The sequence below is a fragment of the Anas platyrhynchos genome, chromosome 4 (assembly GCF_047663525.1).
Source record: "Anas platyrhynchos isolate ZD024472 breed Pekin duck chromosome 4, IASCAAS_PekinDuck_T2T, whole genome shotgun sequence".
In the NCBI taxonomy this organism is placed as follows: Eukaryota; Metazoa; Chordata; class Aves; order Anseriformes; family Anatidae; genus Anas; species Anas platyrhynchos.
Window position 1 is genome coordinate 64,116,377 of NC_092590.1, and position 26,445 is coordinate 64,142,821.

Below are 26,445 nucleotides of genomic sequence, written 5' to 3' on the forward strand. Positions count from 1 at the left end.
ATTCCATAAAATTGGCTTTAAAATGTGATGTATTTTGTTTTTCTATTTGAGGAGTTGTGATTACGTTAATGCAGTCAGAGAGTGAAGTTGCTGCTCAGGTGTCCTTGGGGGCCACTGCGATTCAGCAGTCAGACTGCTCCATGGATTTTAATTTCTGAATGGCCACTTATCCTCAGCTCTTCCTTTTAGTCTGTTAGCAATGTCCAAAATAAACAGGTTTTCAGAGAGTGGAGAATAAAGTGCATCTGCATTTCATTTGCCTTTGTTACGTAGGTTGATTTATGTGTAGAGGGTATTTATAATTGATCCTACAGGGGATAGATGGCTTCATTGTTACTCTGCTGCTGGTTTCACCTCTGGAGTAGACATTGGCCTGCATGTTGTGTAATACCAGTAATGGAACTTAGATTTACAGTTCAAACAAGCTTTGTAAAATCTAAAAGCACTTGATGGTAGATGAGACTCCATGTTCTCCAGGGATAACAGGTGCGAGGGACTTCACAGATTTGCTGAAGTTTGTGCTGCAAGTTAGTGAAAACAGAAAAGGAATCTGCCATCAACTGCACTGTACGAAGATGATACTGCAGTGCTCCCCCTTGGTTTTGTTGAATTTAATGGACTGTCTGTTGTGATACCAAAAAGGACGTTGTTTGATCAGTCTAATTTCATGAAGCTATATATGTGTATTCTTAGGTTTCAAAGTCCACTACTAATCCTCATCTGAGCACACTTAAGGCTACAGATTTAACAGTAATGCATGTAATTTGGACTTGCTCTGTTGAGGGCCCTCTTTAATTCTTTGTTTAAATATTTGATGTATTAAATGACAGTGTAACTGTCCTTGTCATTTCATTAAACTTGGTGTTTTCCTCTAGATGCCTTCTGGAGAGGGTGGGGGGAAGGGTTTTAAGCACTGAACCTGAAACAAATGGTTAAGAAAAGGAAATTACTTTTTGCTATTGAATGGTTTTAATTTCTTAGCTAATTGTTCCAAGACAGCAGTAATCATATGCAATTATTTTAATATTAATGCTTGGTAATGCAAATATGTAAATAAATCCTTTTATTTATGCAGGTTAATATCCCTAAAAGTTCTTAACAGTATTGTATTGCTGGGGAAATCATGTCAATATGTAAAGGAGGCAAAAATGGAGGAGAAATTATTCAATCCTGTCCCAACTGCCACCCCAGGGAAGTCATCTGGCAAATCGCAAAGCATGTTTAAATCTACCCATGGTAAGCCTAACTGTCTCACTCTATTTTCAGCTGTAATAAAAATTGCTTTCAGACTAAATTTAATATTGAACCAGATATATGACATTGTTTACCACACAGTAGCCCTGTTACTAGACCTTAATTGTACAGTATCACAGTTGTGAATACAAGTCAGTAAATAGAATTTACTGCTTTTAGTTCATATATCGTCTTTTAATAAATAATAAATACTCCTAAATACTTTTCCATAAATGAAAAATGCTCACTCTTCTCTCTAATGAAATCCTACCCTGGTATATGGAGGTGATAGAAATGTCAATACTACGCAGGTAAATATTGATACATCCACTCTAGTAGTGGTGAAGTTAAATAAGGAAGCCTTTCATCCATTTGTTATGGAAATTAATGTAAAACATGGCACAAAAAATAGGCATAATTATTTATAATTGAAATGAGCACACAAATGAAAAAGCTTTCTGAAATCTGAATAGGAATTTCAGCTTGTCTCTACCTACTTTGTTTCAAGTCTGTGCAGTGTGGCTTCCTTGTATAGGTGCTCAGCATTAATGGTTCAGGTATAATTGGACTGAGGCATTATATGATATTCCTGTGACGAGTTATAGGAGGAAACAGAAACCTTCATTGTTTCAGTCAGCTGAGCTGGATTGTGTATCTTCCTCCGCAAAGAGTTCAATGAGAGCACTAGACAACTTAACAGTGAGGCTTTTGTGTTCACTCTGTTGCTTGCCAAAGACTTGAACAGCTTGAGATGTAAGGTGCTTATTAGTTGTCAGTGTCTTGCCAGCAGTAGTAGAGTTAAGAATCTGTCAGTGTTAGTCATAAATCCCTGCTTTTCAGCTGTGTCAAATCACATCAGGCTGAAATGTGGTGCAGATGTTTATTTTTAAATAGCTTAAATTCATAGAGTTGCTTTAGTTTCATTATGAAAGAATGTAACGTGAATTGGTCTGAATGCCTTTTGTGTTCCACTAGAGAACTCTTACCATATTGATGCTAATGTTTTAATTAAATATTCTAATACTACACTTGTGTATAAGGTTTAATAAGCCATACTTAGACTGACCCTTAAACTTACAATAAATAAACCCTGAAGACTGTTTTCAGCTGAAGCAGCAGCAGTTTCACCAAGTCAGTCGGCATACACCGTGTTTTCCTAAACCGGAAAATTGGTAATTAAAAAGTGGCAAGCCAAAATCTTTTGTTGATTTTATTCAGAATATTCTTAACTTCCATTAATGATGAGGAAGCTCAGTTTTCAACAGTTTGAGAGGTTTTTTTTATACCTTCTCACATCTCTGTATGTAATAGAAACCTCAGTTGCGTGAAAGAATGATTTCACCTTCCCCAGCTTTTCAGTGTCTATATTACTACTGGGCTCTGCGATATTCATTGATCCCTGTGCCTCACTTAGCAAGTTTTTTCTGTACAAACTCTCTACTCATCTCTTACTAGAATGAGAGTAAGGGAATTAATCTGGTCTGCTTTTATAATGTAAGTCAACTTATTTTCGTACAAGAACTCCTACCTCTTCTGCAGAAACAGTTTAAAATATTGAGGAATGAAATACTTTCTCATGAAGAATGGAGGTTCTAGTTACTGGTAATCATTTGTAGCCTGATCAGTTTTCTGTGGAAGCTGTTAGAGCAAAATGCTTACCTTTGTTACAAAGCTCTACAGTTAGAATTGCTTCCTTCCTTTTTTGATGCAAGTTTAGTACTTTTGACTTGCATAATACTGTGAGGAGTAATCCATTTACCTTCAAACAGTAGATGGTATACTGTGAAGAGCCCATACAGAAGACATTTTTTGTAGTAATTATTTGGAGTGAATAATTTGTGTAGTGCTGCCATTCTGTCAAATACTGTTTGCTTGAATCATTCTGTAAAACTCTCTACACTAGTCAGATTTCTTCAGGTTCCTCTAGAAACAGTAATTCCTTTTTAAAAGGAGTGAGTAAATAAGAAAATTTGACTTTCTTGTTACTTGCCTGTGCATTTTAATGTATTTTTAAAATGCTTTAACAAAATGTGGAAACAACACATCGATATTGCTCATTAATATCTCATTTGTTACCGGAACTTTTTGGAGCCAATGTTCAGTTCCACTGAAGAAAGGACCCAGTGCTATTAAAGTGCGTAGCGCTGCGTGAACCATTTATTAGCTGTCCCTAGAGAAATGAGGTTTGCTGTACATATGTAGAGGATTAAGCACATCTAACTCCTTCTACAGAAATTCCTTTAATTTATTTCAGTAGAAAATACTTGTGTGTCTCACACAGGAATTGTCAAATATCTTCTTGTCTAAGCCAACAAAAATGGACTCTACAAAAGAATGCAGAGTCCAGCTTTGGGCTACTTGTTACAACACAAAAGGATTCAGCAAAACAGCTACTTATGCTCTTACTATCTATCTGAACTTCTTTAGATTTTTTTTTTTTTAATCCTTGACCAAATCAGAAAAGCAGAATGACTAAAAAGGATGTTGTATCTTAAAACTAAAGAGGTAATGGCTTGGTCGTTACATTACCTGGCTTTCACAAAGCATTCTTCTGTTGCTTCTGCTGCTTTGATGCATTGCACTTTTTCAGGACAGCTTTGGCAGAATCTACATGTTAAGAATGCATCAGGATGTCTGTGTTAAATTCATGATTATCTTTGCAACTGTCTCCTCTCTCAACAGGAATTTCCACAGATGAAAATGGATCTACATCAGTTACCAATCAACCCATGCATCAGAAGGACAATACGCCGTCTTTACTTGTAACAAGCAATTCCGATCAATTTCTGACCACTCCTGATGGGGAAGAAAAAGATATAAGCCAAGACAGTTCAGAATTGAAACACAGGTCTTCAAAGAAAGACTTGTTGGAGATAGACAGGTTCACTATTTGTGGAAACAGAATTGACTAAGATCTTTTTAATCAATGTGCTAAGGATACTGAGCTGTTGGGACAGCAGATGCTACCAGAATGGACAGTTGCCAAAAAGGCACATAAATATTTATTTAAAAACTTAAATTATTAATGGCAAAAATATTAATTTCTTTCTACAAGTAACTTGGCTTGGTATCTGGTCAGGTCAAGTAAGCGATCTGTAACTTGCCTCTTGGAAAATGTGGTGGATCGTGAGTCTCTAGCCTGGTGGCAGAGCTGCAGTATCACTTTTCTGGAAAATAGACTGGGAAAAAAAGCATAATCCTGTTCTGCATTATGAAACCACGCTTCCAGAACATGCTACTTTTAAGAAGGTTCCTCCAGTGTAAGGATATTCCTGGAAATGTATGACAACATGACAGGAAGCTTGCCTTTCAAGTTATCTTGTTTTATTAAACATCTGCAAAGAGATCTCAAAACTTGTGCTTATTTCAACAAACACATAAAGCATTGGTACATAAAACAGCAAGTCAGGGTAGTTACTCTTGTCAACAGAAAAATCTTTTCAAGATGTATCTGAACTAATCAGAATAAAAAATTGCCTCTAAATGAAATATTTACTGCATACTATTTTATCTAAATACTGAACACCAAGATCACAAAATACAACGAAGGTCCTGCTTAACTGGGCAAATAAGAAATATATCCTTCATTGTGTTCAGCTATGTGTCCTGCAAGGCAGGTTATTTATAAAATAATTTTATAAAGCTGAGGATTTTGTCTTGTATGAAAAAATGAGAGAGTAAACCTATATGTTGAGGAAAGGCAGTGTGAATTGCAGCAAGCGGAAATGTTGCATTGGAACTGTATGTATAGCATTAATGTAACAGAATAATACACTGCATTTTGGGATTTCACTCTGGCAAGAATGACATCTGTGTATTAACTTGCCAGAAAACACGCCTGTAAAAGCTCTTACTGACAATCAAATCAGAATTATCCATTTCAGTTGATTGGTTTTAGCCAGACATAAGCAGATGCACTCCATCTATAAAGTGCATTTAAGCATTACAATGCATCTTACTTCTTTCTGGTGTGAGCAGCAGTTGGAGGAGAATTGATGAAAGATGGTTTGGAATCCTGAAGTTGAGAATGAAATAAATTTCAGATCAAAACTGAGGCCTCCAAAGAGACCCTTCAGTTGATGATAAATTCTTCATGTATTGTTGTTGTTAAAACACAGCATTAACTTCTAATGCCTTTCAGATATTTAAGTAAGCACCAGTTTCACTTTCTAAGGAAAAGCATCATACCAGTGCTTCAGTGCTGAACAAATGATGACAAATTTACTTTTTGCTATTTCACAGTTTGTCTGAGTGGGAAAGCTGGAGTTTATTTGGTTTACGGATATAAAATGTGAGTTTAACTTATGTGTTAATCCCTGAAACTTGCAGGACTGTGCTAGTTTAGCAATTGGAGCCAATTGCACAGAATTATGAGGTATCTGAGCAGTGAGCAGGCTTGGTAATGAGGTGGCTTTGCAATATGGGTTAGTGTGGTCTGCTCTGGTGGGAACTTCTTGCTGCAGTCTGTCAGCCTCTCCTCTCCCAGTCAGGGGGGCTGGAGTAATGGCCAAAATCTGTGGTTACCGTTCAGGGATGAGAGTAAAGGAAGAGGATTTGTGCTGGGGAAACATCTGAAATTCTTTAATATTTGATGTATTTTCTACTAATTGGAGATGTTCACACATTGAAATTCAGATTATCTGTCAATTTGGTGTATCTTATTTTTGAATTATTTAGCAATTGCTAAAGGAAGCTTGGAATTGCTTTCATTTTTTTCTGTTGAATGTCATTCTGTATCAATTTTATAAGTGCATCTTGTGTGAAACTCAATAAAATTCAATTTTGTAATATTTGTTTAAAAAAGTACAGTGTCAACACTTCTTTGTTAGTATGGGAGCCTTCGTTGCCTCGTTTTTACAGTTTAATTATGGTAACTGGATCCAAAGCAGTATGGATGGCTTTTGGTACAGCAGTTACATCTCCATTTGTTGTGTAAACTTGACACTGATTTTGTTCACTTACAGATCAAAATACCTCAGAGGAATACGTGAGCAGGGGGCATTGCAAATGCAATGCTTTCTGTTAAATTCTTAAGGTCTGGTGGCGGTCCAACTGCGCATGAAATTTCATTGTTTTCTCTTGCTCCAAGTGATCTAATTGTTCTTAATTGTTCCCATGTTCTCACTTGTGATTAACAGGGATCTCTTGAATATCTAGCTCAACCTTTTCAATGGAAGGCTGCAGCTTCATCTCTGACCCTGGCTGGTCCTCTCAGAACTGAAGGGGGCTTGTTGGGGACGGTGGGGGGAGCAAAACACCAAGACCAGGTTTTTAGCCTGTAGATACAGTTCTTCATTTCTTCAGCTTTACTTGAAAAGCTCAGTATTAACAGGGAAATAAGAGCATCAAAGGTTAAGCAGTGAATAAATGGAGCTCTCCAATTCATAAATCCCTCCACAATTAAAGTCTGGACAGTTCTGATGCAAGCAGTGATACTTCAACAAAAGTCACAGTTGCCAAATTAATTCCAAAAGCACACACTGAATGCAGTGTATATTCATAATGAGGATTATTCATTATGGGAGCATTAAGTAACAAGTTTTCCATAGGATTATTTCATTAGTCTTTTGAAGCCTTTCAGATGTTCCGCAGCCGAGCAGAATTTCCCCTCAAGCAAAGTAGTTTTACAGTAGTCACAAGCATGTTGTTTTCACAAGTGCTTGCATCTTCATTGAGAGTTTGAAACTTTCCAATTTGGTGGTTTTTTTTTTGTGTGTGTATGAAATTTTGTATATTCTGACTATTTATTAAAAAGTTAATTTTCACTACACTTCTTCAGGTGACTTGATAAAGTCAGAATTTGTTTGGTTGTGGCTGCTATTGCAGCTCAACTGAGCTCTTGGGGTACAGTTATGAATCTTCGGTGGTTGTAAATGAGACTGAGTACAAGTAAATTTTAGTGCAACTGTAGTCAAACTGTGAAACTGAAACATTGCAACACTTTGTCTTACCAATTGGGTTACTCCATTGTGAATAAGCTGGGAGTTGTACAGCTGTGTCAGAGTTGGGTAATCATGGGTTCAGAAGGGCTCTTCACAACTGCTAAACAATGTGTTCTCATAGCACTTCAGACTATCTGCTTCATCTCAGGCATCTGGGCTGTGCTACTTTCACTGACCCCGAGGAAGCAAATAGTTTTGTGTGAGAGGGACTGTAACATAAACACTGCAAGCAGTGCAATGGGACCGTGCCTATCTCAAGAAAATGTTCCTGCATGTAGTGGCATGAGATGCTTAGGCTTCAGAGGCTCTCGGAAATGCCTGATGCATCACTGTTGTCTTTTTTTCTCTCTAAGAAAGCAGTATCTTTTATCTGCCATGACAATTGAGACTGAGCCTAACTAGTTTTGGGGGGGATTTTTCAGGACTTCAGTATTTGTTACTGTGCTGTACAAAAACCACTGCCAACGGAAGACCTTGGACTGTGAATGTATAATACTAAATAAAGATAATATAATACTAAACAAAGAGCTAAAAAATGCTCTTTAGCAAGCTTGCAGCTCTAATAACAGAAAAAAAATATAAAACAACCACAGCTTTTAAAAGTATTTCTTGGTTTTGCCAAAACAATACCATGTTTGCAATGAAATTAATCCAGCATTAAAATATGTGCTTACTGCAAAATCATCTTCCCACCTATATTTCATAGCTACCATTTAAAGCTGTGTAGTTTATTTCTTCCATCCTCTACTCCTCTGTAGTGGAGTAAAGCTGTCGAGCAGAGCCAAGGCTTCACTCTTAATTGCAGGCAACTCTGTCTTACAGCCTACCTCTGGAGAGCGTCGTGCATCCCATCCAGGGTAGGGAGAGGAGTTGTTTGTTTTGGGAGTACAAACATCTAGGTTACAGTATCACTTCCTGGGCTTCTAATCTTCTAAGGTGACTTTGATGCACATCTGTAAGCTGTCTGCTAAACAAACCTTGTCTTAATAGGCAAATACTGTATTATGGTGCATTTATTAATTTCATGGTTTTATATCACTGATTATCTCAAATTGTTGATAGAGAGCAGTGTTATAAGAAAAGTATATTTTCATAGAGCAATTTTTGGTGTTCAAAATAAAAACAGATTTTATGTTGAATTCTCATCTATGCTTAGTTTGTTGGTCAGAAGTAGTGATGAAGTTAGCACGTCTGTTGGCTACTTTGAATTTCCTAAAGGGTACCTTTCTGTGATGTCCAGTCCTGACAGGCGCTTATATCCTCTGCTCCATTTGAAAATAAATTAAATACCAAGGTAGCTCACAAGTCACTAGATCTTATTTGATGCTGACAGTTAAAAATAGGTAATTAAAATAGGTTGAAATAAGTCTTGGGAAGTGATGTCTCTTACTGAGAAGTGGGGCAATGAAATGCAGCATTGGGCAGCACATTCTTCAGCTCAGCGTACAAAGTCAGAGCAGGAGGGTGTTTGAACTGGTGCTAGCAAGTACGGTCCTGGTGTCAGGACTGTCAGTCCAGGGTTTGCCTGCAGAGTTGATCTGAACTTGATATTTTGTCAAAGTTAGTAATGTAGCCATCAGCCAGCTTCCTTCTATACCCAGGGCACCAGGAGTTTCGCTAAACTCATCTCTTCTAGAAACAGTTCTTGAGGTATCCTGTGCAAATAGCTAACCTCGAAGCCATGGGACCTTGTTTCCAGGTCAGTTACACTCTGCGCTTTGCACACCTGCAAGGCATATCTGCAATGAAAACAAATCTTGCAGTGACAGATCTTGGCACTAGCTACTGATTCAAGACAATGTCCTTAATACAGTACCAGAGCACCCACCTGTTAGGCTGATCACTAAATCTGAGTTGTCTTTAGTCACTTAAGATTTGTCTTTAGTCACTTAAGATGACTGTGATGTTGGACAGGGAGAGCTAATTGTGTAGCAGTGGTTCATGGTGCCATTTAGTGACCACATTCTGTCCTGCCTCCACCCAGGCAGGAATATATTCTCTCTTTTTTTTTTTTTTTCATGTTAGGCATTCATTTCTTAAAAGCAAGGAGCAAAGCTCTGGAGTATATTTAATCAGTGATTCTTTCCAGGAACAATAGCAGGTAAGTCAATTCCACAAAATGACTCTGCTTCATGGGTCTTAAATAGGAAAAAGTAATAATCAGGAAAAACTATGTGAAGTAGGTTTCAGCTTTTATTCTGAAGCTTTTGATTATTTATTGCTATTTAAGTGATATGGCTAGTTTATGAAACATTACTGCAATTGGACTATGTGAATTTTAATGTGGGGTTTTGTCCCAGTATGCCTGAGGACAGTATGTTGTGCTGAGCTCTTTGATATTCCAACAAAATTGCAAATCCTAAAAAATAAAAAATAGGCTCCACAGTTTCAAATAACCACTGTAAGGAGCAAGGTAAACTCTGCTTTATCTCTGGTGTGAGCAGCTCCTGAGAGTAGGAAGCCTTGCTAACAGTATCTGTTAGTAAGAGACAATGCACAGTATACTTAGTTCGCACTATACTTACACTTTCTAAGTTCTCCTTATGGTTTAAAGACCAAGGAAATGAGTATGGTCTTAAATCTGCTCCCCTTTCTGTCATTTTGGATATGTCAGTTTTTCATTGGTTATTCTAGTGTTCATCCAGGCCATAACCTGTAGTTTTTTTTGTTGTTTTTTAAAAGATGACTGGATAAATCTTGTCTTCTTGAAGGAAATATTCTCACAGGAATTTAATTGTGGAAGGGAAAGGCTCTTAAACTGTTAAAAAATGTTGGTTGTCTTGTTTTTATAGTAATTATAAAAACCTTTTCTTCCTCTAAACGCAATTGCTGGATTTGCGTTTGCCGTAAAATTCCAAGCAGCAGTCAGTAGCCTGTGGTGAGCATTGAGATAAAGTATCAAATTATCAGCATTATGAATTCCCTTCTGGATAATGCAAGCATGAGGACACCTGGTAACCTTCAAACACAATTCTGCAATGACTATAAACCAGAACTCCGTAATTAATGTGGAGCTGTGGCCTAAAAGCCATGTGAAACCTCTTAAATCTGTTTAGTATATTGTGGAGCATTTGAAAGCCTTTCCGGGTGTCTTGAAGAGAAATTGTTCAGGATAATGTTATTCACAGATAAAATTGCTGGTGATTTTCTGCTTCTGCCCACCTTGGGATAGCGCGAGGCAGACCAAGGCTTCTGAAGCTTGTGTTGTTTATATGGTTGCTGACGATCTACAAGGAGTATATTTATAATTTAAAAACAAATTGGGCTTGTGAATAACTTTGACCATTGGAAAACAAATGCTTGAAAATAGCTTCTGCAAATGCTGAGCTTTATACTGTCTGTAGCATGTCTGTAGTAGGCCAACGGCATCCTGGCTTGCATAAGAAACAGCGTGGCCAGCAGGGCTAGGGAGGTGATCGTCCCCCTGTACTCAGCTCTGGTGAGGCGGCACCTCAAGTACTGTGTTCAGTTTTGGGCCCCTCGCTACAAGAAGGACATCGAGGTGCTTGAGCGGGTCCAGAGAAGGGTGACGAAGCTGGTGAGGGGCCTGGAGAACAAGTCCTACGAGGAGCGGCTGAGGGAGCTGGGCTTGTTCAGCCTGGAGAAGAGGAGGCTCAGGGGCGACCTTATTGCTCTCTACAGATACCTTAAAGGAGGCTGTAGTGAGGTGGGGGTTGGCTTGTTCTCCCATGTGCCTGGTGACAGGACGAGGGGGAATGGGCTTAAGTTGTGCCAGGGGAGTTTTAGGTTAGATGTTAGGAAGAACTTCTTTACTGAAAGGGTTGTTAGGCACTGGAACAGGCTGCCCAGGGAAGTGGTGGAGTCACCATCCCTGGAGGTCTTTAAAAGACGTTTAGATGTAGAGCTTAGGGATATGGTTTAGTGGGGACTGTTAGCGTTAGGACAGAGGTTGGGCTCGATGATCTTGAGGTCTCTTCCAACCTAGAAATTCTGTGATTCTGTGATTCTGTTACCCTACAAGCATGGCAGCTCCAGCCCTTCCACTGCTGCAGATTTGTAAGCTACTCACCTTGGTAGGCCGTACGTTGGCCTAATGCATTGCCCATTCCTACGCAGAATGGTTTGGTTGGAAGGGACCCTTAAAGCCCATCCAGTTCTACCCCCTGCCGTGGGCAGGGACACCTCCCACTAGACCAGGTTGCCCAAAGTCCCATACAGCCTGGCCCTAAAACATGAACCAGTCAACGCTTTTAAAGAATTACAGTAGATAGCCTCATGCCCTGACTAGAGCAGCTGCCTGTGCTTTGGGAGGCAATGCCATAATTTGGATCTTCATTTTTATTCTGTTGTTTTTTCTTCCTCCGTCTTCTGTGTAGGCTCATCACAAACTCCAGCACCGGGGGTCAGATCTTAATTTATTTTTTAACCCTGTAAATCAAGCCTTTTTCATTGAATCAAAAGCTGCATAGGGGTCTTTATTCTAGCTCAGGTCTGTCTAACACAGAGCTCAATTCATGTACCTCCTGATAGATGTTTGCTTGACATTTTCCTCAGTCTTAAATGGCAGATTCCACAACCTTCTTGAACAGTAGATATGTACACTGGTAAGTGGTGATATTACCTATAGAAAGCTTTCTGCTATGTGAAGTAAATCTTCCTTACTGAAATTTAAATCCCCTGCTTTTTGTATGTTGCAGGCATAGAGAGTGAATTTAATCTCTTCCCCCCCTCTCGTTTTCTCTTCCATCCTTGGCAGCTGAGACTCTTGATGTTTCCCTTCAGGCTCCTTTGCTGAACAATCCAAATGGGTTCAGCTCCTCTTTGTGGTCTGCTTGTCCCGTGCTCGTCCTGAGGCAGAAGCTGGGCAGAGAGCTCCAGCTGGTGCCTTCTCGTGGGGCTGAGTTAAGCCAGAGGATTTCATCAGCCAGCTTTTGGTTACTGAATCCTGGGATGGGATTTGCTTCTTGAAAACAGACAGCATGCTGCTTTGGACCTAGGAGAGTCTGAATGCACTGCAAGATATACTTTTTATGGAACTGCTTAAGTTGTTCCCAAACTTGGGCTTGCAGTGTTGTGTAGCGATGCCAAAATGTAAAATCCTGTGTTAGAGCTGCTTCAGGGTATTTTTTTTCCCTACCATCTCTTTGTACTTTGTTAAGTTTGCTTTGAATTCCAGTCCTTTATCCCTTCCTTTAGTTTTTCTGGCACCAGCATACTGCTACTGGTTAAAAATACTGAATGGCAATAGGCCATGACCAGACTTCCTGAGAATCTTACTTTTGTTGTGGTAAAAGCGCATCAAAAACCTGATGAAAGTCAACGTGTGTGGCATGTGCTGCTTCTTACCCTACGGTGTATTGCACTGTTGAAGGGAAATGCACTGATTTGAAATGATTTGACAAATTTATGGTTTTCCATTCACCATGTTACTTTTCAAGTACTAGAAAGAACAAAACCTAATCTGATTACTTGCCTAGAAAAATTCTGGATGACTGTAGTTGGTTTGATCTATCGTTTCCTTTCTCCCTGCTCTAAAGATTGCTCTTCTAAATCCCAGTGCCTAATGACTCTGTTAGCTGCTTCTTGGAGGGATTTTTGTTTGTTTCTGTGCCCAGGATTGGATCTAAGATGAATGAAAACATCTCGTACTGATGTGGCAAGATCCCTATGAGTCCCCATGAAACTGCTGGTATGTTTAGTAGGAAGAATGGCTGGTGTGTACTGCGGTGTTTAGCCTGCTTGATGTTCCCACAAAGAGGGTCAATATGAGTCTGGTAAGAATCTCTCATGATTCATTGTGCAAAGTCATACCATGTGGAAAGAAATTAGATAAACCCCTGAAGTGTCTTGTGGTGTCCCGATATCCAGTGATGAGATATGAGAAAGCAAATTCCTGTCAAAATCAGCAGGGCAAGGTCATGTCCCGTAGTGACTTTCAACATGGGATGAGGGTGGCAACTGCTTCTCTGTCCCCATCCTTCACCTGCTTGGAGACAAGGAGCAGCACACAGCTGAGGCAGTATATGGGGATATCTTCCTCCTTAACACCAACACCATCCACCTTTGAGGCTTGGGTGCCCAAAGGATAACCCCATCTCCTGGGTAGGAGCCCTTCTGTCACACAGAGATGAAATTCACCGATTCCTTCTGTTTTTCCTAGCAGTGGTGACTCTGAAACTTAGTTTTCAGGTGAGTCACTTGTCATTTCCTGGACCTCACTTGAGTAAAACCTCACTTGCCACTAGGACATTGGATCATCAGTTTAAACTATCTTTTATTTGATGGCTACATGTTAAGAACAAAAGTATAGGAAGCCTGCAACATGCTCATTTCCTTTTTGTCTAACCCTAGAAGATAAGGAGCACAATGAATCACTTTCTTCATAGCAACATTTTAGTGGAATTGACAAAAATAACAATTTTAGTGGAAGGCTGGTATTGCCTGTTCTTGATCATCTTGACTGTTGTAATTTTTCTGTGTCTTTGAAGTGTTGTCCCCCAAAGCGAAGGCAGTTCTCCTAATGAGGCTTCACTGGTAACAAAAACAACTGAATAATTATTTCCTTTCCATGCGATGCTCCTATTAATGTACCTTATGGTTGACAAAGCAAATCTTTCATTTAGTTGTCTTTGTCAGTGTGAACTTTGGACACTTCCCATGTAGTGGCATGGCCAACTGCACTGTGTCTGGGCTGCACTTTAAAAGGATTTAAATTCTAATGGATTTTATTTAAGCTGTTGAATACTCTTAGGAAATAGATCTCTTTCATAGTCTGTAGAGGTTGTCACTTTTCTTTACTGAGGTGCTAATAGCCATAAATATCACTTAATAGTTTTTGCTTTGGGACCCTGAGGCTTTGATTATAGATAATCAAAAGTCACTTTTTTCAAGACCCGCAGCAGGCAAATTAAGATTCAATATCAGCTCCACTTACAAAGTCACTATCTTGATATGAAATCCTAGATGTAGTGCTGTGAAGAAGAGATGAAAGGCACAACCTATGCTTGATTTCCATTGCACTTCAATAATCTTTACATTTGCACTTCCAGTGAGATTTCAAAGATTTGGATGTTATACTTTTGGATGAATATTGAAATAAAATACTTCAGGCAAGGAGTTAAGTCTCAGAGCCTCTGCTCTCAGTGGAATACGAGCAGACCACAAAGAATCAGAAACATATTTCACCCTGACAGGTTTCCTGTGCAATGAATGTATTGTATGTGGTGCTAACTTAGTGTAAAGAACCCAATTTTGTCAATAACATCTAATGAAAAAATAATAAAGTTGAATCATTTCTTTAAAATAAAAAAATAAAAAACACTAAAACAACACACACTAAAAAAACAGCACATTTCTAAGGCAAATCATAGCAATTTCCAGGGCACTGCAATCCACAAGAATCTTTAAAATGATGTGGGACAGCTCCTCAGTTCTAGCTGACTTTTTCTAATTAAAACAAATTCAATTAGTAATTCCTAGGTTGTAAGTTGAAAGCACCAATATAACTTGCCCTTCAATGCAGTAGCATTTAAAGATACCTTTAATCTGAAGTAATTAATTAGGAAATATACTGTAGTTCCCCCTAGGCAATTTCCCTAGCAAACAACCAGCACTACTTAAAAGCTTGTCTGCCTGAAAGTGATACGCATATTAAAACATACCCCAAAATCTATAATAGCTTTCACTCAAGCCTTTCTGCTTTCTGAAATGTGCAATAAATCCCTGTACAAATACAATACCATGCTTTCACATTTCAGCCAATAATCTTGAAAATAATAAATCTCAATTAAGCTTCACAGCAGCACTTTTTCCTGCAGTGGGACACAGAAGACTGTTGCCGCTTAAGAAATTCATGAAACGAAGTACAGAGAATGTAGCTCACTGACCCAAAATCTGCCTTGGAGTAAGGAACAAGGCCAAGAAGACCAATACAGCTGGGCCTTCCTTCAGGAAAGCACGTCCCTGCTTTTTTGGCTTGGGGTAAGGAAGCAATTTGCTTTACTGTCATCATGTTTGACTTCATCAGGGGAATGTGCAAGCATGGCTCAAGCCCAGGCTTTGGTATTAGCCACCCTTCAGCCCATCTCCTGTGCCCAGAATCTCTGAGCGGGTTCCAGCCCTCTCTGAAGCACCATGATCAATGCACACCATGAGACTCAAAAACTAACAAATTTGGGCTTCCATTTTCTTTTCCTGGACCTCCAAGAAGTGATTTTTATTATTTTTTTTTAATTTTTGGAAGCTTTTGTCTGTAACCTTAAGAGGTGTAGGTTTATTCTTTGAATTAAATACATAAATTGTAGATTTTCATGCAATTAGAAGAGTCCAGGAGTTCAAGCCTTAGGAAACTGAGTACGTGCAAGTGTTATGAGACTGGCAGGGCTGTGGTGAAAAAATAAGGCTTGCCACTTTAACCAAATGTTTTCTCCCAGGGTGAAATCCTTCTCTATTGCAGAGAACCCACAGAAGTAGTTTCGCATAGTATTACCATGTAATTATATCAGCTTATTAAAAGCAATCGTAGCGAGAACTGAACAACTCCTAATTCCCATCTCTGTCATGAGCACACTAGTGAGCGTTGCCCCAGCTATGCATGCAGCTTCATTCTGAGGCAGCAATTAGAACAGAGCCTTTTATGATAAGGTTAGCTGACATTTGCTTGCAGAACAATTTATTTTGACTGAAAAGTTGTCACAAGTTGAGTTTACAGCTCTATACAGCTCTCTGCAGCTAATCATAATCTGATAATACAATGAACACTTTTCTAAAATGGCTTTTATTTTGCTGTTCTGCATTTCCCTTTCCCTATATGCCTGGGCTTTGTTGGTGAGCATTGACTGGCCAGTGCAGCATTTCTATACATCAGCTTCTGTTGCCACGAGATGATGGGGCATTTAGGTGGGGTACTTTTAAGTCCTATTCTTTCAGGACGATTCTGGCACAATATCCTTTATTTAGCACTGCTTTCTAAGCTGCATTAATATTTTATTCTTCTTTATATTTTAATTAAAGCATACTCTTTCCTTCTGTAATGTATATCTAGGAATTCTTAAATCTAAGTCTTTCCCTTGAAGATTGTCTTACTCTTTCCTCACCTTTATGATTTCTACATCATCCTTGAATGATACAGTTAGGGGTAAGAAACCAGATCTGCTCCAGATCTTATGTACCACTGCACCAAATTTAGCATACAGAAGTGATGTAACGTTTAGTAACATTGCTTGAGATGAATGTTGTTTCTCAAGTATTCCTCCAAGCGAGCAAACTGAACATTTCATTAATTTCAGACAGCTTTATTAGGACACACTCTTAAGAGAGTATGAAAACAGAGCACTGCTCATCCCCATGGTTTTGTTTAAGATAATGCAATGTCAAGCCCTGGAATAGCAAAGGCCATTGCGCAAAGTTCATGTGGGAATTATTTAGCAGCTTCATGGGTTTCACTCTGAATTGTTGCACAATTCAGCCAAGACAGTGAAGAATCAGAAAGGTCTTCCCAAGTGTTATAACTACAGGAGAAAAAAACAACAGCTGTGGTACTGAGCATTGATCATTGGAGAAAAGTACAGTGCCTGAGCATACCAAGCAGCAGCAGCATTTCAGAAGACCCCGTTTCCACTGCCAGTAGTGAAGGGATGGGGACAAATGTGAATTAGTGCCCAGGCATGGTTCTCAAGAACTTATTGTTTCCAGTCGCTCAGGACTGTTTTTCTTTTCTTTTTTTTTTTTTTTTTTTTTTTTTCCAGAACACCTGGCATTGATATTAATAATCTCTCGCTCTTTGATCTTCTCATTTTTTTACTGCTGATTTTTCTCTCACACAATTACTGCAAGTTGTTTGTGCCTTTTTACGGCCACCATATGTTGGAAACCTGAACTCTGCAGGGAGAATCAGCCGGCGCTGCGCAAGCTGTTGCAGTGCTAGAATGAAGCTGCTGGAATTCTGCCAGGGGAGATTGCTTTGGACCCAGCCTTCTGGATTTGTCTGTGTTCATTTCTCAGGTTCTGTAATATTCCTGATAGCTCTAATGCTCAGGGAAGACACTTGCACACACGCAAGCAAGAGGTAGCTCACATAATCCCCACAGATTTTCAACGACAGAATTATGGAGCTGGGATTTGACTATTCATGAAGGACTCCAGGGAGAAATTTTCCAGGTTTATGTGCTATCCTATCTAGTTGTTGTTTGATGTCCAGCTGAAAAATACAAAATACTACTGTTGCCAGGAAAAGTTCTGAGAGTTACTTCTGGCAGGATTTTCTCTGAGGTTTCTATTTTTAAAAGAAGTAAGTGCTGATGAATAAAGGTAGCCCAATGTGGCTGTCCAGAAGTAATGCAGGCATCATGCCATTTAATTATCTTTGCTTAGAGATGTCATTATTTCTGTTTTGGCTATTAGCATGAATAGGTTTGAAGGGTCTGTCACCATTGTATAAAAGGATGTATAAAACACAGCTGTATAAAAATAAAATGCTGCCTTGATTTTGAGAGCATGAAGGACAGTGTTTGCCCTAAACTGTGACTTGGAGAAAATAGAACAGGTCTACCCATCTCTTGATTAGAATGAAATTCAGATAGTCCCTTGGAAAGGGATTTATGATGGATCCACAGGGATACTCATCTCACAAAATAGAATATAGTAGAACATAGAAGGCCAGCTAAACCACAAAGGCACGTTCACAACTCAGTACAGATATATCACCTCTAATATCATAACACCCAGATGTACTTTGAGCTCGGGGAAATAACTGATCACTTATACTCCAGTCTGCCTTTCTGAAGGAAAATGAGACAGAAGAGGAGGACAAGTTGTAGAAGGTCTTGGGAAAATAAACCTGACCCTTCACCATAAAGGGATGTAAAACTGTATCCATCTTTGAACAGAATAGACAAGCCATGGAATATGAAAACTTATCCGAGGATTTCCTCTATTTTGGAAAGCCAATACTTGGTAGAAGGAAGAAAAGAAGACACACGAATAATCAGAAGGGAGTATATGGCATGTGGCCTTATAAGAAAGTAGTACTTAGCTGTCCTAAGAGACACCAAGAAGTCCTTTGTGGATTCACAGAAACATCTAGGTTGGAAGAGACCTCCAAGATCACTGAGTCCAACCTCTGTGGATTCACAGAAGTAGAAGCTCTTCCTGATGAGTAAATGGCATAAGGAAAGCATTATTCACCCTTTATAGGTAACAGAGGGATGTTGAGTGGAGGGCACATATGACATGGACTACCACGTTGAATGGATGCATTGCACGAGTGCAAATAAAACTCAAATCTCTCCACTCAGCCACAGGAGATAGAAACAGACACAGGATGAGATGCCTCATGGCTCATTTATTTATTTATTTATTTATTTTTCATGGCATAGTGTAACTCCGTGCACCTCAAAAATACCCAGAGATTGCTCCAGGTTGATCAAAAATATTTCTATTTCTGTGCAACAGGAAATTCAAATAACTCATTTTGTGTGTGTGTGTGTGCCTTCAGGGTGCATCTTGCTCGAAAACACAGAAAGGAGGCTGTCACCTTCCCCTTTAAGCTGGTTAGACTGGACTGTGAACACCATGAACACTGAAAGCAAGACTCTTGCAGCAGGTAGTCCAAGGATGGAGATTTTTTTCTTCATGTTCTGCAGCATTGTCATTTTCCTGGGAAAGATGAAATTCTTCCTGCAGGGGAAGAATTCTTGTGGAATTGCATGGGTGACATTTATCCATTTTTTTCTTTTAAACATTGTTATTTCTGTGAATTTAAGCTGCTTTGCACTGTGAATTGGATCTGTTTTGAAACCCAGAGACTAGGTTTTGTATGAATACCAGTTATGGAACCTGAAACTTTAAACCTTATCAGCAAAACTCAAATCCCATTAGTATTGCATTCTGCAGAAAATATTCAAATGAATTATATATATTTTCAGGGCAAAGAAGGAGTATACTAGTAAATGAAAAAAAAAAAAAAGGAGGGGGGAGGGAATGTTATGTAGGAAAGTATGGCCAGAAGTATGTCTCTGAGGCTTGGGAAGTTACGCATAATGAATAGGCAAGTGTACTGTTGAATTTGGATATTTTTTTGTATCTCGATGATGGAAATTGCACAGAAGTGATGTGTAAATAATGCACACATACTTAGTAACTCTGACCCATTGCTTCTGAAACAGAGGAAAACGTACCAGAAAGTGCCTGACAACAGCTCTCAAAACAGGTCTCTAAGCCACATGAGTACGTACAGGTCCCAGCAGCCATTAAAAAGTCAGGCTGGCAATGTGGGAATTTTATTTTGATGATTCCTTCTCCCTTCCTGCCCTCATTCATCATGAGAGTTTTTCTGTGGCTGTATGGGTGGGGGCTTCCAGTGCTTGATGTTTGAACACTGACCTCCGGTTGCTAGAAGGTAAATTCATATACAATGTGTGTCCTCTTTGTGTACTGCTGAAAACGCGGTCTAATTTGTTCATAAAATCTCAGAGATGGACACGTGCTGTAGAGGAATCTAAAAGAACAGCTGGCTCCAGCTAGACTCTGCAGACTGAAAATACTAATTAATGTTTTTCTAAAGGCTATATCTCATACTGCAATTCACCCCAGGACTAGGAGGAAAAAAAAAAAAAAGGAAAAAAAAAGATATTCACAGCAAGAGAGCGAGCATTTTAAGTATTTGTATGCTACTGAAATCTCCACTCAAAAGCAGCACAAATTTACCCTGATTTCTTCATCTTCATACTTGTAAATGGCTTTGCAGTAGTAGCTCACAATGTTTGTATTTATCACAAAACGATTGAAAATACAGGAGGCATTAGGCAGGTAGTTTTCTCTGTATCGCTATCCCATCTACTACCTTTCTACTGTGCTAACTGCAGTGGTCTGGCTGACGGAGGAAGCCTCAGATAACCCTTGCCCAGCAGGAGCACGAAGAGCTGGTCCTTCTCGAAACAGAGCCACACAGCTGGGAATCTTCCTTCAGCCCCCACTCCTTCAATGTTTCGGTAAGTGAAAGGAATCAAGTCTTGCAAATTCCAGAGAAAATAACTCCTTTGAATACTCTTCCAGTTGCAGAGGGCCAGAAAGCCCCATTCACCCTGCCTTTGAGCTCCACGGTTAGCTTGGGGTGCTTATTTATAGGCTTGTGCCTTCCTTCGGCTGACACCAGTGTTCAGGTCTCTGTTTGAGCCTGTGGCATTACGTCTCCTGCCACCCTGGCAAAACTCTCACAAATAAAATAGCACTGTGGCTTTGGTAGCCTCCCCGTAGGCTTTTTATTGCCTCATTGGCAAAGGCTGGCCCTCTCTTAACTCCCTCCCAGATTTGCTGTTTGTTGAGAGAGCCTCAACAGACTTTCTCTAACTGCACATTGGTAAGACCTACAGAAGATGCAGAAGTGCAGAAGCCCTGTCCCTTTCTGGAAAGCTGTCTAAGAATTGATGCAGGGGTTAAATCTTTCAGCAAGCATCTTGAGTGGAAGTGATGCACGTTTGGAGGTGATGAACATTTTGCTCTGGATGTGGAAAGCTAGCTCTCGTCCAGCACCTTCAGAATGGATAAACAAGTTGTCAAATGCAACTTGAGTGGTGAAAAAGACTGCGTGGATGACAGAATGAGGATAAATGCATTTAATAAGAAATCTTGTTATATATGGGTGCATAGACTGCATGTCTCATAAACAATAGCATAATTTATAACTATTTTTAAGATTTTTTTTGTTGTGCCAATTGTGCTCAAATGAGAACTCAACAGACAGTGTGGAAACCTCTCCCTCCCCTGTTAGTGTATTAGTACATGGGCAAAACAGGCAGTTGCTAAAGATGGAAGCCTGGGAAGTACAGCAAAAACCCTACAAGAGTCATGGTCTGCAAGAGTGGGAATCACTGTCATTAGGAAGGGTTTCGGCTGCACCGAGGGGGAGCAGCCCCAGCAGCAGCAGCTCTGCCCCATCCTTCGGTGGGAGCTGGTGGTGCCAGCTCTCCCCAGCTTCATCTGAGCAATGTTCACAGCCGGGGAGCAAACGTTCAGTTTTGGCTACTCTGTTAAGAAGATCTGCCATGTTCTCATCCCATCTCGACCCACGTGAAGTTGTATCCCTGTGCCTTTGTAACCGCGATGCTCTGATCCCAGCTGAGCTTCTCTTCTGGTGTGGCAGGGGGAGTGGCTGGAAGCCTGAAATGGTGGCTAATCCCTGTTTCTAGGCTTTTGCCCTCCTGTTGATGGCAATGATAGCTGTGCAGTGCCCTGCTGCAGGCAGGCTCTCTGTCAATCAGAACAACAAGGAAAAAAAGCTCTGGATGATGCTGATGCTGTAATTTCATTTCTAATGGGTATTCTACTATCTGAAACAAAAGCTTAGGACTGCCAGAGGACTCCTACATGATTATGTCTCATGGCTAATACAGTATTCAAGAGCGACTCTTCCTTTGCAAGCTGGTCTCCCAGTGTATTTACCTAAGCCATTCTCTTTTGGGGGTAACTAGATTTAGTCATGCATGCTCGAGTCACAGTCTGGTGTTACTTAATTTAGTACAGGCCATTAAATATTTTTACCGCTGTATTAGGGTCAGGACAGGAGAACTAATCAAGCGAGATTCAGCGAGGCTTTATCCGTCATACAAAGTACACAGGCTAATCTTCCGCAGGGAAACTTGCATCCCACCACACGTGACTGGCACAGAAACACACAGGGATCAAATTATCTGTGTATGTACACAGATATTTCCTTGATAACATGGTGAGACTAGCGTGAACGCGTGCCAGGGCAATGTTAAGCATAAAGCAGTCTTTGTGCAGAAGCAAATACTTTCAAGGTGAGACTAGAGGCGTTCAAGGTGATGGCCAGGGCAGAGGCACAAAGTCTCCAGCCTGGCCTGACCTGGAGATGCTTTGCTGCTGCAGATAGCCGTGGATGCATTGCAGCGTGGCTACCTTAGTGCAGGGTATGTTTATCAGGGTTTCAAAGCGCCAGGTTTATTGATGTACTAACAGACAGTTACACTGGTGGAAATATCTGTGCTGCACAGAGGCCCGAAGTAAAAAGGCACATGTGGCACAATCATTTTAGAAATCTTAATCTATTTAGCCTCTTTAGTATTCATCTTGTTAAACATGTACAGCACTAAATAAATTGGTGCAACTTAAATATTTATCAGATGTCTCCCTGTGTGTTTAAACAGCAAGCAGGCAACCAGGCAGAAACATCAACTTTTCTTCCCCCCGTCCCTCCAGGATCATCTACATCCCTTCTTCCCTCCTCAAAGGCTCAGCAGTGCAGTCTCTGCGGGTAGGGGCAGGGTCTGCCAGGCCACTTCCCTGCCACCAGGCTGCTCCCGCTGGTCCAGGATGCTGGAGCAGAGCCTGGGACCCCCATCAGGGACACAATCCACACCCCTGGATGCAGGGTCAGCTCTCAGTTTGGCTGTTTCACGCTGTTACCCAGTTCTGGTCGCAGCCCTGAGCAGGCATTTTGGCACATTTTTACTTGGAACAAGTTCTGTTTACCTCTGAGACTCCAAATCTTGCTGGAGCTTCAAGCTGTTGTATTATTATAACCTTTTGCTGCAAATAAGCTTAAAAAAAAAGCCAAAATCACTTTTGCATCATTGCCAGGAATTTCAAAAGGGAAAAAGTCAAGAGTTTTAATATGCACTGCAGAAACATAGCAACAGCCATTTACACAGACTCATCCCACATCCCGTTCCTGCTGGTGACCATGGCATGTTTTAATGGTCCCAAAGCTTGTGCCAGGTGCACACGGAGCAGTGTAATTAGAATTCGCTTCCAGCCGTGTTTCATGCCGTGCTGGTGCCATCCGAACAGAAACATGCTCCCTGCTGCCAAGACCCGGGAGAGGAAATGGAAACAAAGGGACCTGACAAGAGGACAGCACGCTGCAGATCCAGGTTGGGACACCACGAGTGTCAATCCTACAATGACTCTGTTGGATTTGGTGACTTTAGCTTTCTGAACTGCCTGCTTCAGTTAGCGTTAAGTGATGAGAGGGCCAGATACACAGGCATTTCTCTAGCAGAAGTGATGATACACAAGCATTTCTATTTTGCACTTCAATAGCATCTTCCCCCCAAGGAGCCGTGTGCTTCGCAAACATCTTCGTTTCCCTTTTGCAGACCAAAAAATAAATAAATGAAGAGAAATTACAATAACTTTCTATGATATGCATTCCAAGTTGGTGACAAAATCAACCCAAAACCTCCAACACTCTGACTCCTAAGTCACTAAAGAGCGCACTAAGAAGCATTGTAAGTGTGGTCTGTGGAGTCCTCAGGTTGTTCCCCTCAGGAGGGGTGTCCTCAGCTGGCCACGCATGTTTGCACAGGTGAGCTACATGTTTAGTGGACACCCAGGAGTTGGAGGGAGGTCAGGAAAGATAAATGAGAACCAGACTCTTAGGATGACTCTGAAGGAACTGGGTTTTGATCCAGAAAGCAGAAGAGCAGGCGAAGGACATGGGAACATGTTCCAGCACACATTCCAGTATTTCAGCGTGATAAAAACAATGACAACCAATTATTCTCCATGTCCGCTGGGGGTAGGATGAGAAGAACGGAACCCAATTTGCAGAAAAGAATTTTTAGGTTAGATATTAGGAAAACTTTCTAATTATGAGCATCATTAAGCATTGGACCAGGCTGCTTGAGGGACTCATGCATCTGCCCTCATGGGAGGTGCAGGGCTGAAGGTTGGACAAGTGCCTTGCAGTGCTCAGGGCATGCTTACCTTGCAGGGGCAGATGGAGCTGTGGACCCTTCCTTCTCTGTTTCTGTGACAATGTGTTTCTGAAATGTAATATTCCTGACACTGCTATCTGTCTTAACTTGTAGCAGCTTCTAGGGAGAAAAAGAGAGGCAAAAAATTTTCTCCAACTGGTTAAGCAACTCGATATAAGACTGATATAAAAGTGCTCCAGATAAATGTTGGTGGGTTTTTTGTTCTCTTTTTTTTTGGTCACAGATGAGTTCAGAATGACTTCATAGCACGATCAAAGCACTGCTAAATCTGGACTAAACCTTTTCCAGCCCACTGAGAAGAAATGACGTTCTGCAGATTTGAAATACAGCAACTGAGGCAGCCTGGATACAAAGGTTAGCCTAGACAGATTAATATGAGCTTGTATAAATCTCTTAATGCTATTCCAAATGCTAATAGTGACTGACATTATAGGGTTTCCTGGAACTGATTTACACAGATGAGAACTGTTTGCAATAAAAAAACCCCACACTGTTTATCTAATAAGAAGAGCAAAAATTCCTTCATTACCAGGCAATTTAACCAATTATGATCTCATTTAATAGACAAGTCGTTTCTAAATACAGCATACAAGTCTGATTTCCCAAGACACTTCACTGCACTGTACAGTGCTTTTCAAACAGGGCTCCACTCCAGAGGCACTGCAGAAATATATGCTAACAAAACTCTGTGATAAAGGCAAGTTTTATTGTACCCTCTTTGTAAACTGGTTAACCGAAGTGTAGCAAGTGAAGGCTTTTTCTCAAGGGTAGGGAGAAGGAGGCAGATAGGTCATAGGAGAGGCTTTAGCCTTGTTTCAAGCCTTGCGACAGGCAGCTCCTGGTTAAGCAGTAAGTGAAACTCCGCTTTTCAGCACATATGTTTTCCACGAAGATGAATTTGAAGCTTTTCAGCCCTGGACACACTCCTCCTTTTTATTTCTTTTTAGAGAAATAACAAATGTGAGACCATTGTGAATCTGGCAAAGGCATAACTCAAGTTTTGAGAGCCTGGGGAAGCTGAGCCATTTCACAGAGAGGAATTGTAGCTCCCAAACATCACAGAAGTCCCTGGTAGCAGTGCAAATCCTGCTTCAGCAGCAAAGAATATTGTAGAAGAGTTTGTCCCTCTCTAAAATTGGTGAGAAAATGTATACTTAAAATCTGTAAGCATCCAGTTATAAAAACTCCTCCATCACAGAGGAACTTCAGTTTTAAAAAAGAAACTTGTCTTTTGGTTTTGATTGAGAAGCCAACATATTCAATCTAGTGTCTTTTAGATGTTGCAAAGTGGCTGCAGAAAATACATAGGGAGGTGGTTACATTATAAACTATCTTCTGCTGGAAATTCAAGTGGAATGATTTTCAAGTGTACGTGGTATGCTGTGTCAACAGGTACAAACTAGTATCATGTGATGTCCAGCAGAATTCAGATTAGGCTGACAGCTACACAGCATATCTCCCTTGGTTGGGTGTGATGTAAAGCACATTCTCATCCCATGGCAGGTTTCTGTTTTGTAGTCTTTCTGGGATTTTTTTTTTAATAGTCTTTTGTAGTCTTTCTGGGAATTTTCACAGATTTCATATAGGCAGGAAATATTTTTCATGTGATTTCTCTGCTCTTGGTTTGGCAACTGTTAGGTAGCATTACCAAGCACACCTTTTCATGGTGTTTTTCTTGGTTTTGCTCAGTGTATTGAGATACTCTGCAAGCTACTTGAATTATACAATTATAAAACCAGCCTGCAATGTGCATGTTTGGTAATATGAAACAGCTGCTAAAGAAAGCTCAAAATACGTCTGATGTGCACTTTTTAATTGCCTGCTTGCACTTCATCAACCCTCAGAAAGCTCATATAGAATCCATAAACTAATAAGTCTTACTAGAGTGCATTGTGGCTTACTTTTTACAGAATGATTACTTTTTCAACTGAAATAGGATTTTGGGAGTTCTTTCTTTTCCTTACTACAAATAGCAGAGGGTAACCACTACAAATCTGCAAAAGCAAATATTTAAGCCTGTACAGAGGCAAAGGCTGTGCATGGTGCAACGGGAAGTGAAATCTGGTAGCCTTGAGAAACTTTTCCTTAAATGTAGTGAAAAATTCTATAATTTGGACATGCAAAGTTAGATACAACAAAGCAACATAAAGTCAGCTTATGGGAATTATCTGCCTGGCAGGTAGATGGCCTTGATCATCCTGGGAGACCTTTCTATGATGGGCAGGGTGAAATGAAGAATTAAATGAGTTGTCCATTCAGTGAGAGAAGTGAGAGTGTTTGCAACCCCAGCTCAGTCTATTAGCCCTCCAACTCTCCAAATGTCATAACTCAATGTTCAGGGAATTAAAGAACAGAAAGACTGCCATAACGTGAGTCGGGTTCAGATTTATGGAAAAAGTATTAGAGTAATAAACAGCAGCTACCAGATTTCTCGAAAGACATTTTCCACCTCAGCCGCAGTGTAGGCTTGGTAGGCTTTACACGTTAAAGAGAATACTGCTACTTTCTAGCTGGAATCTGCCCTGTTGACAAAGCTCCCTCTCTCCTTCCTTTGTATCTCATGTCCACAGTAG

The 26,445-nt window shown here is 40.2% G+C and overlaps 1 protein-coding gene across 4 annotated transcripts in view; it reads left to right on the forward strand.

The window, feature by feature from the left end:
* The window catches only part of TAPT1 (transmembrane anterior posterior transformation 1), a 38,762-nt gene extending 32,726 nt beyond the window's left edge, over positions 1-6,036 (forward strand). For all 4 annotated transcript variants that reach the window (XM_038178310.2, XM_027457344.3, XM_038178311.2 and 1 more), the window contains 2 exons: positions 1,076-1,236; positions 3,916-6,036. In XM_038178310.2, coding sequence (XP_038034238.2) covers positions 1,076-1,236; positions 3,916-4,145 — 391 coding nt within the window. In that variant the 3' untranslated portion in view covers positions 4,146-6,036. The remainder of the gene's footprint in view (positions 1-1,075; positions 1,237-3,915) is intronic.
* The last annotated feature ends 20,409 nt before the right edge of the window (positions 6,037-26,445 follow it).